The following is a 17,502-nucleotide window of genomic DNA, read 5'->3' as shown; positions in this document are numbered from 1 at the left end:
ATGTTGGTCTACTGCACCCATCAACTCGTCATTTACATCAGGTATAACTCCCAATGCAATCCCTCCCCCCTCCCCCCTCCCCATGATAGGCCCCGGTGTGTGATGTTCCCCTTCCTGAGTCCAGGTGATCTCATTGTTCAGTTCCCACCTATGAGTGAGAACATGCGGTGTTTGGTTTTCTGTTCTTGTGATAGTTTGCTAAGAATGATGGTTTCCAGCTGCATCCATGTCCCTACAAAGGATGCAAACTCATCCTTTTTTATGGCTGCATAGTATTCCATGGTGTATATGTGCCACATTTTCTTAATCCAATCTGTCACTGATGGACATTTGGGTTGATTCCAAGTCTTTGCTATTGTGAATAGTGCTGCAATAAACATACGTGTGCATGTGTCTTTATAGCAGCATAATTTATAATCCTTTGGGTATATCCCCAGTAATGGGATGGCTGGGTCATATGGTACATCTAGTTCTAGATCCTTGAGGAATCGCCATACTGTTTTCCATAATGGTTGAACTAGTTTACAATCCCACCAACAGTGTAAAAGTGTTCCTATTTCTCCACATCCTCTCCAGCACCTGTTGTTTCCTGACTTTTTAATGATCGCCATTCTAACTGGTGTGAGATGGTATCTCATTGTGGTTTTGATTTGCATTTCTCTGATGGCCAGTGATGATGAGCATTTTTTCATATGTCTGTTGGCTGTATGAATGTCTTCTTTTGAGAAATGTCTGTTCATATCCTTTGCCCACTTTTTGATGGGGTTGTTTGTTTTTTTCTTGTAAATTTGTTTGAGTTCTTTGTAGGTTCTGGATATTAGCCCTTTGTCAGATGAGGAGATTGCAAAAATGTTCTCCCATTCTGTAGGTTGCCTGTTCACTCTGATGGTAGTTTCTTTTGCTGTGCAGAAGCTCTTTAGTTTAATGAGATCCCATTTGTCAATTTTAGCTTTTGCTGCCATTGCTTTTGGTGTTTTAGACATGAAGTCTTTGCCCATGCCTATGTCCTGAATGGTACTACCTAGGTTTTCCTCTAGGATTTTTATGGTATTAGGTCTAACATTTAAGTCTCTAATCCATCTTGAATTAATTTTCGTATAAGGAGTAAGGAAAGGATCCAGTTTCAGCTTTCTACTTATGGCTAGCCAATTTTCCCAGCACCATTTATTAAATAGGGAATCCTTTCCCCATTTCTTGTTTCTCTCAGGTTTGTCAAAGATCAGATGGCTGTAGATGTGTGGTATTATTTCTGAGGACTCTGTTCTGTTCCATTGGTCTATATCTCTGTTTTGGTACCAGTACCATGCTGTTTTGGTTACTGTAGCCTTGTAGTATAGTTTGAAGTCAGGTAGCGTGATGCCTCCAGCTTTGTTCTTTTGACTTAGGATTGTCTTGGAGATGCGGGCTCTTTTTTGGTTCCATATGAACTTTAAAGCAGTTTTTTCCAATTCTGTGAAGAAACTCATTGGTAGCTTGATGGGGATGGCATTGAATCTATAAATTACCTTGGGCAGTATGGCCATTTTCACGATATTGATTCTTCCTATCCATGAGCATGGTATGTTCTTCCATTTGTTTGTGTCCTCTTTTATTTCACTGAGCAGTGGTTTGTAGTTCTCCTTGAAGAGGTCCTTTACATCCCTTGTAAGTTGGATTCCTAGGTATTTTATTCTCTTTGAAGCAATTGTGAATGGAAGTTCATTCATGATTTGGCTCTCTGTTTGTCTGTTGTTGGTGTATAAGAATGCTTGTGATTTTTGCACATTAATTTTGTACCCTGAGACTTTGCTGAAGTTGCTTATCAGCTTAAGGAGATTTTGGGCTGAGACAATGGGGTTTTCTAAATATGCAATCATGTCATCTGCAAACAGGGACAATTTGACTTCTTCTTTTCCTAACTGAATACCCCTGATTTCTTTCTCTTGCCTAATTGCCCTAGCCAGAACTTCCAACACTATGTTGAATAGGAGTGGTGAGAGAGGGCATCCCTGTCTTGTGCCAGTTTTCAAAGGGAATTTTTCCAGTTTTTGCCCATTCAGTATGATATTGGCTGTGGGTTTGTCATAAATAGCTCTTATTATTTTGAGGTACGTTCCATCAATACCGGATTTATTGAGCGTTTTTAGCATGAAGGGCTGTTGAATTTTGTCAAAAGCCTTTTCTGCATCTATTGAGATAATCATGTGGTTCTTGTCTTTGGTTCTGTTTATATGCTGGATTATGTTTATTGATTTGCGAATGTTGAACCAGCCTTGCATCCCAGGGATGAAGCCCACTTGATCATGGTGGATAAGCTTTTTGATGTGTTGTTGAATCCGGTTTGCCAGTATTTTATTGAGGATTTTTGCATCGATGTTCATCAGGGATATTGGTCTAAAATTCTCTTTTTTTGTTGTGTCTCTGCCAGGCTTTGGTATCACGATGATGTTGGCCTCATAAAATGAGTTAGGGAGGATTCCCTCTTTTTCTATTGATTGGAATAGTTTCAGAAGGAATGGTACCAACTCCTCCTTGTACCTCTGGTAGAATTCAGCTGTGAATCCATCTGGTCCTGGACTTTTTTTGGTTGGTAGGCTATTAATTATTGCCTCAATTTCAGAGCCTACTATTGGTCTATTCAGGGATTCAACTTCTTCCTGGTTTAGTCTTGGAAGAGTGTAAGTGTCCAGGAAATTATACATTTCTTCTAGGTTTTCCAGTTTATTTGCATAGAGGTGTTTATAGTATTCTCTGATGGTAGTTTGTATTTCTGTGGGGTCGGTGGTGATATCCCCTTTATCATTTTTAATTGCGTCGATTTGATTCTTCTCTCTTTTCTTCTTTATTAGTCTTGCTAGTGGTCTGTCAATTTTGTTGATCTTTTCAAAAAACCAACTCCTGGATTCATTGATTTTTTGGAGGGTTTTTTGTGTCTCTATCTCCTTCAGTTCTGCTCTGATCTTAGTTATTTCTTGCCTTCTGCTAGCTTTGGAATGTGTTTGCTCTTGCTTCTCTAGTTCTTTTAATTGCAATGTTAGAGTGTCAATTTTTGATCTTTCCTGCTTTCTCTTGTGGGCACTTAGTGCTATAAATTTCCCTCTACACACTGCTTTAAATGTGTCCCAGAGATTCTGGTATGTTGTATCTTTGTTCTCATTGGTTTCAAAGAACATCTTTATTTCTGCCTTCATTTCGTTATGTACCCAGTAGTCATTCAGGAGCAGATTGTTCAGTTTCCATGTAGTTGAGCGGTTTTGATTGAGTTTCTTAGTCCTGAGTTCTAGTTTGATTGCACTGTGGTCTGAGAGACAGTTTGTTATAATTTCTGTTCTTGTACATTTGCTGAGGAGTGCTTTACTTCCAATTATATGGTCAATTTTGGAGTAAGTACGATGTGGTGCTGAGAAGAATGTATATTCTGTTGATTTGGGGTGGAGAGTTCTATAGATGTCTATTAGGTCTGCTTGCTGCAGAGATGAGTTCAATTCCTGGATATCCTTGTTAACTTTCTGTCTTGTTGATCTGTCTAATGTTGACAGTGGAGTGTTGAAGTCTCCCATTATTATTGTATGGGAGTCTAAGTCTCTTTGTAAGTCTCTAAGGACTTGCTTTATGAATCTGGGTGCTCCTGTATTGGGTGCATATATATTTAGGATAGTTAGCTCTTCCTGTTGAATTGATCCCTTTACCATTATGTAATGGCCTTCTTTGTCTCTTTTGATCTTTGATGGTTTAAAGTCTGTTTTATCAGAGACTAGGATTGCAACCCCCGCTTTTTTTTGTTCTCCATTTGCTTGGTAAATCTTCCTCCATCCCTTTATTTTGAGCCTATGTATGTCTCTGCGTGTGAGATGGGTCTCCTGAATACAGCAGACTGATGGGTCTTGACTCTTTATCCAGTTTGCCAGTCCGTGTCTTTTCATTGGAGCATTTAGTCCATTTACATTTAAGGTTAAGATTGTTATGTGTGAACTTGATCCTGCCATTATGATATTAACTGGTTATTTTGCTCGTTAGTTGATGCAGTTTCTTCCTAGCCTCGATGGTCTTTACATTTTGGCATGTTTTTGCAATGGCTGGTACCGGTTGTTCCTTTCCATGTTGAGTGCTTCCTTCAGGGTCTCTTGTAAGGCAGGCCTAGTGGTGACAAAATCTCTAAGCATTTGCTTATCTGTAAAGGATTTTATTTCTCCTTCACTTATGAAACTTAGTTTGGCTGGATATGAAATTCTGGGTTTAAAATTCTTTTCTTTAAGAATGTTGAATATTGGCCCCCACTCTCTTCTGGCTTGGAGAGTTTCTGCCGAGAGATCTGCTGTGAGTCTGATGGGCTTCCCTTTGTGGGTAACCCGACCTTTCTCTCTGGCTGCCCTTAAGATTTTTTCCTTCATTTCAACTTTGGTGAATCTGGCAATTATGTGTCTTGGAGTTGCTCTTCTCGAGGAGTATCTTTGTGGCGTTCTCTGTATTTCCTGGATTTGAATGTTGGCCTGCCCTACTAGGTTGGGGAAGTTCTCCTGGATGATATCCTGAAGAGTGTTTTCCAACTTGGTTCCATTTTCCCCCTCACTTTCAGGCACCCCAATCAGATGTAGATTTGGTCTTTTTACATAATCCCATACTTCTTGCAGGCTTTGTTCATTTCTTTTTCTTCTTTTTTCTTTTGGTTTCTCTTCTCGCTTCATTTCATTCATTTGATCCTCAATCGCTGATACTCTTTCTTCCAGTTGATCGAGTCGGTTACTGAAGCTTGTGCCTTTGTCACGTATTTCTCGTGTCATGGTTTTCATCTCTTTCATTTCGTTTATGACCTTCTCTGCATTAATTACTCTAGCCGTCAATTCTTCCACTTTTTTTTCAAGATTTTTAGTTTCTTTGCGCTGGGTACGTAATTCCTCCTTTAGCTCTGAGAAATTTGATGGACTGAAGCCTTCTTCTCTCATCTCGTCAAAGTCATTCTCCGTCCAGCTTTGATCCGTTGCTGGCGATGAGCTGCGCTCCTTTGCCAGGGGAGATGTGCTCTTATTTTTTGAATTTCCAGCTTTTCTGCCCTGCTTTTTCCCCATCTTTGTGGTTTTATCTGCCTCTGGTCTTTGATGATGGTGATGTACTGATGGGGTTTTGGTGTAGGTGTCCTTCCTGTTTGATAGTTTTCCTTCTAACAGTCAGGACCCTCAGCTGTAGGTCTGTTGGAGATTGCTTGAGGTCCACTCCAGACCCTGTTTGCCTGGGTATCAGCAGCAGAGGCTGCAGAAGATAGAATATTGCTGAACAGCGAGTGTACCTGTCTGATTCTTGCTTTGGAAGCTTCCTCTCAGGGGTGTACTCCACCCTGTGAGGTGTGGGGTGTCAGACTGCCCCTAGTGGGGGATGTCTCCCAGTTAGGCTACTCAGGGGTCAGGGACCCACTTGCCTGCTCCAGTTTATTATTTATGAGGAAGCAAAACATTTTCTGGGAAGCTTATTTGTTGCTTTGCTTCACTTTGTTCTCTTTGCCTAAACCCAGAAACAGCTGATCGAAAGGAAAACTGGAACTGTGCCAGGAGGAAGCCCACCTCTTCCTTCTAAGCATCTTCCTCCATGTGGGGTATGGAAATGGGGGCCTAAGCAGCACTCTCTAGGAGTGTGCGTATGTTTTCCCTTCTATTCAGAACTGGAAAAATGTGGAAGGAATCTTTTGGAGATAGGATGAATTCTACATGAGGAAAGGTCTCAGGTCTCAGTCTGCTGTATAAACATCAGCATCTCTGCTACACTCAGCTCAGGGTAAGCATTAGGGCTCAATGCTGAGGTCTGAGCCATCTAGCCTGAAGGTTACAAGTTTGGGGATTTCAGAAAACGTTTAGAAATCAATTCTAAAATAGGATCTTGCTGTCCCTTTGCAAAGAAATAGTGCAGAAAAACACCCGTCTGGGAATGTGTTTTGTGTATATGGCTGTCTCTTTATTTATTTATTTTTCTTTTTGAGACGCAGTTTTTTGTTCTTTTTGCCCAGGCTGGAGTGCAATGCACAATCTCGACTCACTGCAAACTCCGCCTCCCGGGTTCAAGGGATTCTCCTGCCTCAGCCTCCTGAGTAGCTGGGATTACAGGTACCTACCACCATGCCCGGCTCATTTTTGTAGTTTTAGTAGAGATGGGGTTTCACTATGTTGGTCAGGCTGGTCTTGAACTCCTGACCTCAGGTGATCCATCCGCCTCGGCCTCCCAAAGTGCTGGGATTATAGGCGTGAGCTACCATGCCTGGCCTGGGTGTATCTTCCTTTACAGACCTCTTTAAACTGATGACATTAAGACTGCCACGTTTTTAGGGAAAGGGAGGAATGAGAAAAATTAACAAGAACTGAGCAACGGTTTCATTTGTAGGACCTGACAACAGATCTTTTGGAAAGAAACGTGTGTGCCACATTTAAGAGGGAAGAAGTATCAATGATACTTTGACAGGTACGTTCCTGGATTCAAGGTTGTGTCACATTCAAATCACATATGACATACAGCCAGCAATGAAGTTCTGCACTCCACTGTCATCATCACTACTAGATTTTATTTCCCCTTGTCTACATATTAACCGTAAGAGAAAGACCCAGGAAACTTCCAAAAGGAAATAATAGCTGTTCTCCTTTGCTGGACTTTTTTTTATTGGGGTGGGGGTGGGGGGTGAGGGGAGGAAGAGTTAGAGTAGAAGATAAAGAAAAAAATTTTTTTTTAATACAAGCATCAAGAGCCCCGAAAATAGTGGCTGACTAGGTAAAGTATACCGTTCTTTTCTCATAAATCTCACATTGAAACAACAGAGAGAATCAGCCTGAGATATTTTCGCTGGAGCATTGAAAGCAGGAGTTGTAGAAGGTCAATAGAAAAACAAGCGCTATCTGGTAAAGCACCCCTCCACCCATCTTGAGCAAGGACAGCTCTGCCCTGAGACATCCCAGGACTGATTCAGGCCCACAGGGCCGTGCCAGGCTACATGCTTTACCACAAGGCATCAGTTTAAACCAATTGTGTGGCTGCACAAAGCAGGGCTTGTTTGTAAAAGGAGAGAGTCTGTTGAGAATGGAATCAACTATTCTCTCCTTACCTTCTCAGGCCAGGGGCAGGGGTTGGGGTGGGTAGGAGGGGAGCTGCTAAAAGCATCAACACAGGATGTGAGTGCACAGCTGGGATGACAAAGGCCCAGTGATTTTTTTCAAGGTCTCTGGAAATGCACCAAGGCATAAAAAACTGAAAGGCAAGTATTCCCTTTGCCAAGCCCGCTCTTGTAGGGGCCTAAACACCTCTGGACTGCACTCACTGCCCTGTGTAATTGGAAATAACAGTGACTCAATAACCATCAGAGGTATGTGACTCTCATGTCAGGAAAGAACTTTTATACACATCTTCAAGTGAGAAGGGTGTTTGTTTTCCTTTGTCTTCTTACGTTGTTGGTCTCCCAAGGTGGTTTTTTGTGGAGGCTCTGGCAGAGGCTCTAATGCAGAGGAAGGAAGGTCTCTTCCAATGCAGGAGGATTCTGCTCGCTAATAAAGAAGCAACAACGAGGAGTGTAAACAAATCTGTCTTACCTTCCTGGTTACAGCTGGATCCAGATAGCCTTTGAGCTTCTGAATGTATGTATGGGGAGGATTCTTCACCTGGAATCGTTCCTGCAGAAAGCACAAAAGTCAAAAGTATGAAAGGTATGAAGCCATGACACAGTCAGCCACATCAGATTATGTTACCAAAATATGACCAAAATGCATCCATAGTATAAATGTGGCCCTGTGAGCCGTCACTATGTACTAATTGTTTTGCATCTTGGTAGTAGATGTGATCCCCTCTTTGCATAGGAGGAAAACTGAAGCTCAGAGAAAGGCAGAACTCTGTTTGATGACACTGCTGGTCACAGGTACATGTGGGTTTGAACCCACATCTGCTCAACTCCAGAGTCAGTACTGCTTTCTCCACAGGGCCCTGCAGCTTCCGTTCTAGGAACAGTGCTTTGCCCAACCTGTTTCAGGTCCTCCTTCAGCAGGTCTTCAATCTTTTGCATATTTTCTTGAATATCTTCAATGCTGGCAACAATCTTTCTCTTTTGGATGTTTATTTTATCTTTGAAAATAACAAAACATTTGATCCAAACTGATAAAGCTATTTTTTTTTCAAATATGAGCAATGAGTCAATTGCTAAATAACTGGAATGGGGGAGTGTGTGTTTGCGTGGATACACGTGTGTGCCATCATGAATGGATTCCAACCCGGAAGATCCAAAAGTATCCTGAGCAAAGGCAGTCACTAGAATAAGCATACACATACATAATATACCATCCAAGATGATATCTGAATGTAGGTCAGCGGTGGGGCCCAAGAATCAACATTTCTAACATGTTTTATGCTAATACTGCCAAAAGAGGAACCATACTTTGAAAAATTCACACCATGTGTATCAGGTTTTATAGACCCTAATGTCCAAAGCAGAACAGGCAACAGTAAAAACCTGGGTAGAAGCCACATGTCCACAAACCATCAAATGAACAAGTACTTACATTTACATTCATACAATGGTATACCAGATTACAATGAAAACAAGCCATGTACTGCATGCTCCTATGAATGGATCTCACAAACCTGATGCTGAGCCAAGAAGAACACCTGATTTCATTTCTTCACACTTATAAAATAGGCAACATTAAACTTTAATGGTTACAGATATATACTCAAGTGGTAACATTATACATATAGATATATGGTTTTATATTGTGTGTATATATGTATACTTGGAGATAATCTGCCTGAAAGTCATGGTTGGAAGACTGAAGTAGGGAAAGTCGTAATCAAAAGGGGAAATATGGCATATTCCTAAGAGGCCAGCAGTTCTATTTCTTGATCTGAGTAGCAGTTACAAAGGTGCTGGCTTTATACTAATTATGATGCTGGTTCTCGGGCTTAACTACCTTTTCTATATAGATGCTGTATTTCTCACAAAAAAAGTTTAAATCAGCTCTAAAGGAAAAAACAGATTCACCAAGAAATGAGGACAAGCCTGGGTAACATCGTGAAACCCCCTCTCTACAAAAAACACAAAAAATTAGCTGGGTATGATGGCCCATGCCTGTAGTCCCAGCTATCCAGGAGGCTGAGGTGGGAGAATCACCTGAGCCCAGGAGGTCAAGGCTGCAGTGAGCCCTGGTATGCCACTGCACTCCAGCCTGGGTAACAGAGCAAGACCCTGTCTTAAAAAAAAAAAAGAAAAGAAAAGAAAAAAGATATGAGGATAATCTTTATCATGTTCTTTTCTACCTACAACCCAAAGAGTGTTTTCTTACTTTAATTCTTTATAATCTGATTATCGCTTACTCCACAATGGAATTTTTTGGTATTTCACTCTGACGATTGGCCAGCATGTGCATTTGTTTATCCCATAGAAACTTGTATTTCTCCAACACAGGGAACCAGAACATTCTGCATGGTCCACTGAAGCCTTGCTTGCTTGTAGATTTTAAAATGCTAAAGGTCACTGTAATAATACTGAAAAGATAATCTTATTGTTTAAAATCTATATTTGTTGTTTATCCTTGAAAATAGGGGGAAATGGTTTGTAGTGGAACACATATTAATATTTTCCCTTTATTTAAAAATAATCAGGAAGAATTTTGTGGTATATGAACTGTATCTCAATAAAGTTGCTTTTAAAAAAAAAGAGCAGCATACTTTTTCTAATTATTCCTCCAAATGTTCTATCTTGAGAGCAATTCCTAAGTAATTCACAACTATTCGACATCTCGAGAGCCATCACTGTGTCTGTGTATAAATTCCTTTTTTTAAATCACCATCACTTCACCAAGCAATCAGAGGGGATCCTATTGCCATGGGGATTTAGCAGTAGTCCAGCTGAGGGCTAAAATAATCACAAAAGCTCAGAAAAATGAACTGATGAGCTATCTAGAAGCCAGTCGTTATTTCCAAACTCATGTATGACAACAGCTGATGCCAGACAGATATCAGAATATAAATAAATATCACCCTTTTAAATAATATAATTCCAATTATTCAAAAAAAATTATTTGAGACAGAGCCTCACTCTGTCACCCAGGCTGGAATGCAGTGGCACAATCACAGTTCACTGCAGCCTTGACTTCCCAGGTTCAAGCAATCCTCCCACTTCCGCCTCCTAAGAAGTTGGATCTATAGGCGCAGGCCACCACGCCCGGCTAATTTTCTAAAGACAAGGTCTCACCATGTTGCCCAGGCTGGTATCGAACTCCTGGGCTCAATTTTATTTTTACAATAATAAAATTTGGTGGAGTAGCACATGTAACACATTAGCATTCACTCATTTAGTGAGCCCTATCTTTGACGGTCAGTAAAGGCAGCTTTTCTTCATTTCCTACTTGGGACTGTGGCGACTCAGAGGCTTACTCAAATACACACATTTGCTGGTCCTGTTGACTGGACTATATTTCTTTAGGACTTTGAATTATGAACAAGGTCTACATGTAATAAACTCACACTTTTTAACATATGCTTATTTAGTATTTGTTGCTGTATTCCACATATTTTTCATTTGCTTGAGCAGCTTACTGACATATTTCCAAGAAAGAGAAAATAAGGAAGCCTCATGCTTTAAAACACAGTTGGTCCACACTGCATCCACTTCTAAGAAAACTCGGGTGCCGCCATTTGCCTTGGCACGTCTGCCCATCTCTTCTTTCTACCTCCACTGCTGCCATGGAACCCATGAAAAAGCTTGTGCCAAATGGGGAGAAGGGGGACAGAAAAAGAAGGTTCTGAAGTTCACTCTTGATTCCACTCACCCTCTACAAGATGGAATCATGGAAGCTGCCAATTTTGAATGGTTTTTGCAAGAGGATCAAAGTGAATGGAGCAAGATCAAAAGGAGCAAGATCACCAAGACTTCCCAGGTGCCTTTTCAATTCATGTTGATAGTTCATCATGACTAAAGAATATTTTTGTTCCTAAGAATAACATTTCTACACAGTGCAACTCAAGCTGGTGACTTAATAAAGGTACTTACATCATTGATGTTGAGCAAGCAGGTAACTATGTCCTGAAAATAACACGGGATATGAAGCAGTTTTTAAAGTGTGGGTAACGGAAAACTGCCAACCAAAGCCGTTTCAACTTTTAATACAATATCTAAAATTCTAATATTTAGAGGGCAAAATATATTAATTCACATAAATAGGATGCCTATAATCCATCTGAAGTGCTTCAAAATAAATGTGTTTGGCAAGGTGCTGAAATTCTCTTACGTATTTTCCCAATGTTTCCGTTGTTCAAATTGGCCACGTTGAAGACAGAGAGAAAAGGTTTGGCAAATCAGGTGCTGAATTTATAACTCAAACAGTGGTTCCTTTAGATATTAGACAGGCAACCCCAAGTTTTACAGAAACAATTGGGGCTTTGTATTCTTCCTCTGTAACAGTTTTATTTGAATCCCTGGATGTAGGCTGAGTTTTCTTTTCTCTTCTCCCTCTCTCCTTCTTTCGTGGTTCTCACGAAAGTTTTATATGAGTTTTATTTAAGAACTTATAAAAATGGCAGTCGGGTGCGGTGGCTCACGCCTGTAATCCCAACACTTTGAGAGGCTGAAGCAGGTGGATCACCTGAGGTCAGGAGTTTGAGACCAGCCTGACCAACGTGGTGAAACTCCACCTCTACTGAAAATACAAAAATTAGTCGGGTGTGGTGGTGTGTGCCTGTAATCCCAGCTACTTTAGAGGCTGAGACAGGAGAATTGCTTGAACCCGGTAGGCAGAGGTTGCAGTGAGCTGAGATCGTGCCCCTGCGCTTTAGCCTGGGCGACAGAGTGAGTCTCCATCTCAAAAAAACAAACAAAAAAACTCACACAAAATATTCCAGATAATGAATTTTAATCCTCATCTTCCTCTTCTCTGGTTAATTTGGAAGTAACACAATTCACAACTCCTTGCCTTTAGCAACTACATGCAATAGATGATTCTTCAAATATATTCTTCAAATATTTTTTAGTGAGATATTTCAACTACAATTACCTTTTCATGTAGGGCAGTACTTTTTGTTTCTCCAATTTTTAACTTATCTTTCAATGACGCTTTACAGTTTATCATATTCTTTAGATCTCTTAGCTCACTCAAGCTTCTATATCTGGCAAGTAGATATTACCTCCATTTTGCAGATGAGGGAACTGAGGCTCAAAGATTAAATGACTTACCTGAAATCATATACTCTGTGTGTGTGTGTGTGTGTGTGTGTGTGTGTGTGTAAGATCTCTGATGTATTTTTCCAATGTTTCTGTTGTTCAAACACAGGTTTTCTGACTCTTTCTGATCCTTGTTCTTTTTACTATACTATAATAAGCATGCTCATCTTAAATTTAATCATATAAACATTTTTTAAAGGGTAGAAATATGCTCTATTCTTCATTGAGTCCCAGTATGTAAAAGAATACTTGGCACATAGTTGATCTTCAGTAATGTTCAAAGAATTAAATTTTTTTAAAATGTCACATACAAGTCACTTCTTTCATAAATTAAGGGTAAGTTTTAAAGTGTAAAAGTACACAAAGAGAATATAAGCACACTCTACAGGATGTATCCCAGCAGGTTCAGTAGACATAAGTTAGTCAAGCTCATGTCAGAGCCAAAGAACATTTGCTGATGAGCCACAGCTGTCTCTCGTAGATCTAAAGCCGTCTAATGCCTTTTATAACCATACATTTCCTCATTAACCCAATCCCCTAAGGCTTAGGTTAGCTTCCTCTTTCCCTACGGGTTACCTGGAAGGTTACGCTGCCTATACACATAGCTGCCTTGCAGACAAGGAAAAGACAAAACATTTACTGGACTCCACTTAATGACCAAGTCTACTGCAACCCAAGGTGGGAAACTAGACCATTCTGAAAAGAACTAAGTGACGGGCTGTGACAGGGGTGTAGTAATTTAATTAGGTAAGTCACAGCTAACAGAATTCATTGGTGATGCTACAAGATGGCCTTTTCTACTAGATACAGACAGGCAGACTTAAGTTCTTTCTAACAAGCTGAACTGTTTCTTTGGTTCCTCCTCTCCCTACATGTCCTCCTCCTGTTTCTCCACTTAAATCTAATAGAGTTTGTCATTGAAAGCCTTTCTGTGTAAAGGTTTGGAATTGGACATTCCACTCATCTAGCTAAGCATTTCTGATCTTTTATATCCTCTCTATCCAATTACACGAGAAATTAATTGGGGTTAATTTGGTGTGAGCTAGACTCAGAACAAGCATGTTATAAGTATTTCCGCTCCATAAATCACATTTAGATACACAGCTCCACAATCAAACAAGAATTCCATTCCAGTTTATCTTATACCTTCATATTCTGAGGCTTAAGGAAAGAAATTATAACATGACATCTGAAAACAGACACCTCAGGGAATGACTGGCTCTCAGGGCACACACTGTTGAGTTTCTTTCCCTGTTTGGTATAGCCACAAAGTCATTGGCTCTATTTCAGTGGTGTATTACCAGAGCTACATAAACTGCTTGAACTTCCTCGGGGATGAATTAGATGTCACCATCATTACATGAGTATTAATGTTTTATTATCTTGATCCTAAAATAATTCATTTTAGATAGTAACAATTTAAAGGGCATTGTTTTTGTTCCCATAATGTCACTCCATTTGAACGTTTTACTTCCTGGAAGCTGGAAGTAGTTGGGCATCCTTTCCAAAGGCTGAGTAGGCAAACTGCAGTCTCTAAATGAGCCAATATTACAACCAGCACTATTGCCATTAGTAAGTACTAATTTGTAAGATTTAGCTTAGTGCTAAGTACTCTTCAAAGTTAAGCTGACAGACATAATCCATATCCTCAAGATTTTTACCCTCTAAAACAGAGAATGCTGACACAAGTAACAGGGAGGGAAAAAACGAGAATGAAATGTTGCAATAATATTGTATATGGACAGAAATGATTTATCCAATATGGAAGAGGCCAAGAATGGTGCACCTACATGGTGCGGGGTGGGCTAGGGGGAGAGGGTTGCCAAGACCAATCAGCATCCCTAAACAGGAGGGCCTGAGGTAAGCCCTAACACCTTGCCCTCCCAGGGCTAACCATTTATACAAATAGAAAATGATTTCCACAAATAGACCTAGATTCCCAAAGAACTGAGAGAACCAAAGCCCCCAAAAGAATGCATGCTCCTTGTTCCCCCCAAAATAAAAATTTTGAAATTTCTGAGTAGCTGGCAGACTGTCCCCATCAACAGAAAGTATGCGTATGAGCATGTCGTGGATGGTGAGACAGGAGAGGACAACTGACAGAAAATGAAAAAGTATTAAGTCTCTGCCTACTGACTATAATAGATGGCCAAGAAGGCAAGTTCAGATGAGATTCTAATTTGTATAATGACTACCAGAGGAAGCTAGTGCCAGCTGGGCTACTATTTAGAAGGATCCCAGTGGTTATTATTGGATGAAAACATTTTGCTAAACAAGCCCCTGCCTCTGAACATTTTAAATCTTACTAACATGTTTGGATCTCCTGTTTCCAGGCACTAACATGAAAACTTTAAAAAAGAGTTTTTACTCTTTCACCTATCCAGAACACACACAGAAGATACTGTAAAAAGCACAAAAAGAAATAAATTCAATTGCAAAGCATTAAATCTCATCTCTGAGATGCGGCAGACATAGTTGTAATACAAAATAGAATATGATAAGAGCCATATGTGATCCTCTCAAAGTTCAAAGAAAGGTGAGGCTCTTCCCAACTGAGATGATCAAAGGAACCTCCCCGGAGAAAGTGGCTTTTGAATTGAATTTTGGAAGGCAGGCAGTGCATAGATATCCCGGGACGGTATACGAGGCAGGAGACAGAGGAGTTTTCCAGATGAGGAACATGGGAACAATAGCAGAGAAAGGCAGGATATGTGGTAATAACTTCAAGAGGTTTAGCTGAGTTCTAGTAATCCAGTTTATGAAAATTGCACAAAGGATCTATATGGTAAATTGGAACAAACGGCAGCAGATGTCAAATAATAAGTTAGGAACACAGGATGGACAACAAGGAGTCTTGAATAGTGAAAGCACACACGATTAATACTGTGTACCTCTTTCCTCCGTTCCCAAGTTTTAAAGTTGGCTATTTCTGCACTAGACTTGAAAAATCAGCACGTCAGATTCATTCCACAGCCATAGTTTCTTGGAGAGCCTCAAAACATTCTTCAGCTCTGAATATGAAATCATTTTGCTAGTTGAAGAGGAGAGGACAACTTTCCAAGTGTTCCATTACAGCTCTCAGACTGAAAATAACCTCTGATGAGACTTTTCCAAATGCTTTCTTTTATTTAGACTAGCAAGAATTTCTTCTAGTTCAATGAGTCTCTCCTGACCAAAACATCCTATAACTCATTTTCTAGTATGTAATATTGAGTAGGTTTCTTTAATCCTACTCCTCTTACTTAGGAATGCCTTTCAAACAAAAAGAAAGTACAGATGATCTTTCAGAGTCCCCAGAGATGGTCACGTATCATACAAATAAAACATAGGGGGTTGGGAGAGATCAGAGTTCAAAATCTGATCAGAAAAACAAAACAAAACAAACAAAAAAAAACAGACAAAGTAAGCCTTAAGAGTTCTTGTAGAAACCATTAGGCAATTCAAGAGCACTAATATTTTTCAATTATGCAAGAATTTTTTTTAAATTACAAGCTCCGATTTTAAGAATTGCTTTTCTGACTACAGTTAAATTAACTGCTTCTCTAAAACTCCATTGGCCTCAATTCAAACAATGTACAAACTGTGGGTATAATTATCATAACTTCAATAGGTGCTAGCTGAATCAAACTGAACTGGAATATTTACTAAGGTGGTAAGTTTTGTCAGTGAAACTTTAAAGCAAGTAGCATGGGAGGAGCTAGAAGCTACTTTCCACTAAAATCAGCAAGTGGTGGGGAAGTGTCTGATACATGGAAAGAAAGCATGCTTGTGAACAGAATAATTGAAAGTGAGAGAAATTCATCAGATCTTAATCATCCTACCCTCACCACTTGCTTTTACTTAATGTAGGGACAGATTTAAACATAGGAACCAAGCTGAGAATACTCAACTTCAACTTTTATCCAAGGCAGTTGTTTCTATTACAGAAGCCATAAAATAGTGTTTAATTATAAAACTGGGTTTTGGTAAGTACGATGATATAACATAAACCATCTCTCTCTACAAAGGCATAAATGAAGTGGTGGGAGGTTGTTCAGAAACAGTATTTCTCTAGGAACAAAAAATTGGAAACATTTTTAAAATATATTCCTTAAAATAGCACCCAAAATCATGATATTTAGAGATAAATTTAAAATATGTGTAAGACCTGTATACTACTAGAAATGTGAAAAAATTCCTGCAAGATATTAAAACGCCTAAATCAATAGAGATACCATGTTCATAGATCAGAAGAGTCAATATCGTATAAAGGTCAATTCTACTGAAATTGATCTACAGAGTCAATGCATGTTCTGCCCAAATCCTGGAAGTTTTTTCTTAGAAACTGACAAACTGATTCTAAAATTTATATTAAAATGCAAAGGAACTAGAATAGCCAAAATAATTTAGCAAAAGAAAAAGTTGGAGAATTGACACTACCTGATTTCAAGACAGTAATCAAACCAGAGACATATTGGCATAAGGATAAAACTACAGATGAGTAGAAAAGAATAGAGAACACAAAAATAGACCCACATGTATATGGCCAATTGGTTTTCAAAGATACCAAAGTAATTCATGAAAAAAGAACAGTCTATTAAATAAATTGTGCTGAAACAGTTGGAGGTACAGATAGATAAATATAGAAGCATAGATGGATGGATGGATGGATAGACAGATGATTGATAGACAGATAGATAGATGAGGAAAAAGTGTAACTCCACCTTTAACTTATCCCATATATCAAAATAGATTATAGACTAAAATATAAGGACCAAAACTGTGAAATTTCCAGAAGAAAACATATGAGATAATCTCTGTGACCTGAGGGTAGGCAAAAAATTTCTTAGGAAACAAAATGCATGAGCCACTTAAAAAATAAATTCAATTTCATCAAAAAACCTTTTTTTCTTCAGAAGACATAAATACTAAAAAGTGAGACAAAAACTAATGAAATATTTGCAAAGTATTTGTTTGATAAAGACTTGTATCCAGAATATTGTTTAAAACTTCTACAGCTAAGACAAATAACTCACTTTTTAAAAATAGGCAAAAGAGGCCAGGTACAGTGGCTCACACCTGTAATCCCAGCTCTTCGGGAGGCCAAGGCAGGTGGATCACTTGAGGTCAGGAGTTCGAGACCAGTCTGGCCAACACGGTGAAACCCTGTCTCTACTAAAAATACAAAAATTAGCTGGGCATGGTGGTGCATGCCTGTAATCCTGGCTACTTGGGAGACTGAGGCAGGAGAATCGCTTGAACCCAGGAAACAGAGGTTTCAATGAGCCAAGATCATGCCACTCCACTCCAGTCTGGGCAAGAGAGTGAGCCTCCATCTCAAAAAAAAAAAAAAAAAAAAAAATTAAAAA

The 17,502-nt window shown here is 39.5% G+C and overlaps 1 protein-coding gene across 4 annotated transcripts in view; it reads right to left on the bottom strand.

The window, feature by feature from the left end:
• FMNL2 (formin like 2) overlaps positions 1-17,502 on the bottom strand; it is a 322,575-nt gene that overhangs the window by 105,396 nt on the left and 199,677 nt on the right. For all 4 annotated transcript variants that reach the window (XM_025404122.1, XM_025404123.1, XM_025404120.1 and 1 more), the window contains exon 3: positions 7,539-7,619. In XM_025404122.1, coding sequence (XP_025259907.1) covers positions 7,539-7,619 — 81 coding nt within the window. The remainder of the gene's footprint in view (positions 1-7,538; positions 7,620-17,502) is intronic.

The sequence above is a fragment of the Theropithecus gelada genome, chromosome 12 (genome assembly GCF_003255815.1).
Source record: "Theropithecus gelada isolate Dixy chromosome 12, Tgel_1.0, whole genome shotgun sequence".
Lineage (NCBI taxonomy): Eukaryota > Metazoa > Chordata > Mammalia > Primates > Cercopithecidae > Theropithecus > Theropithecus gelada.
Note: the sequence above shows the minus strand (reverse complement) of the source record. Positions and strands in the feature narration are given on the sequence as shown.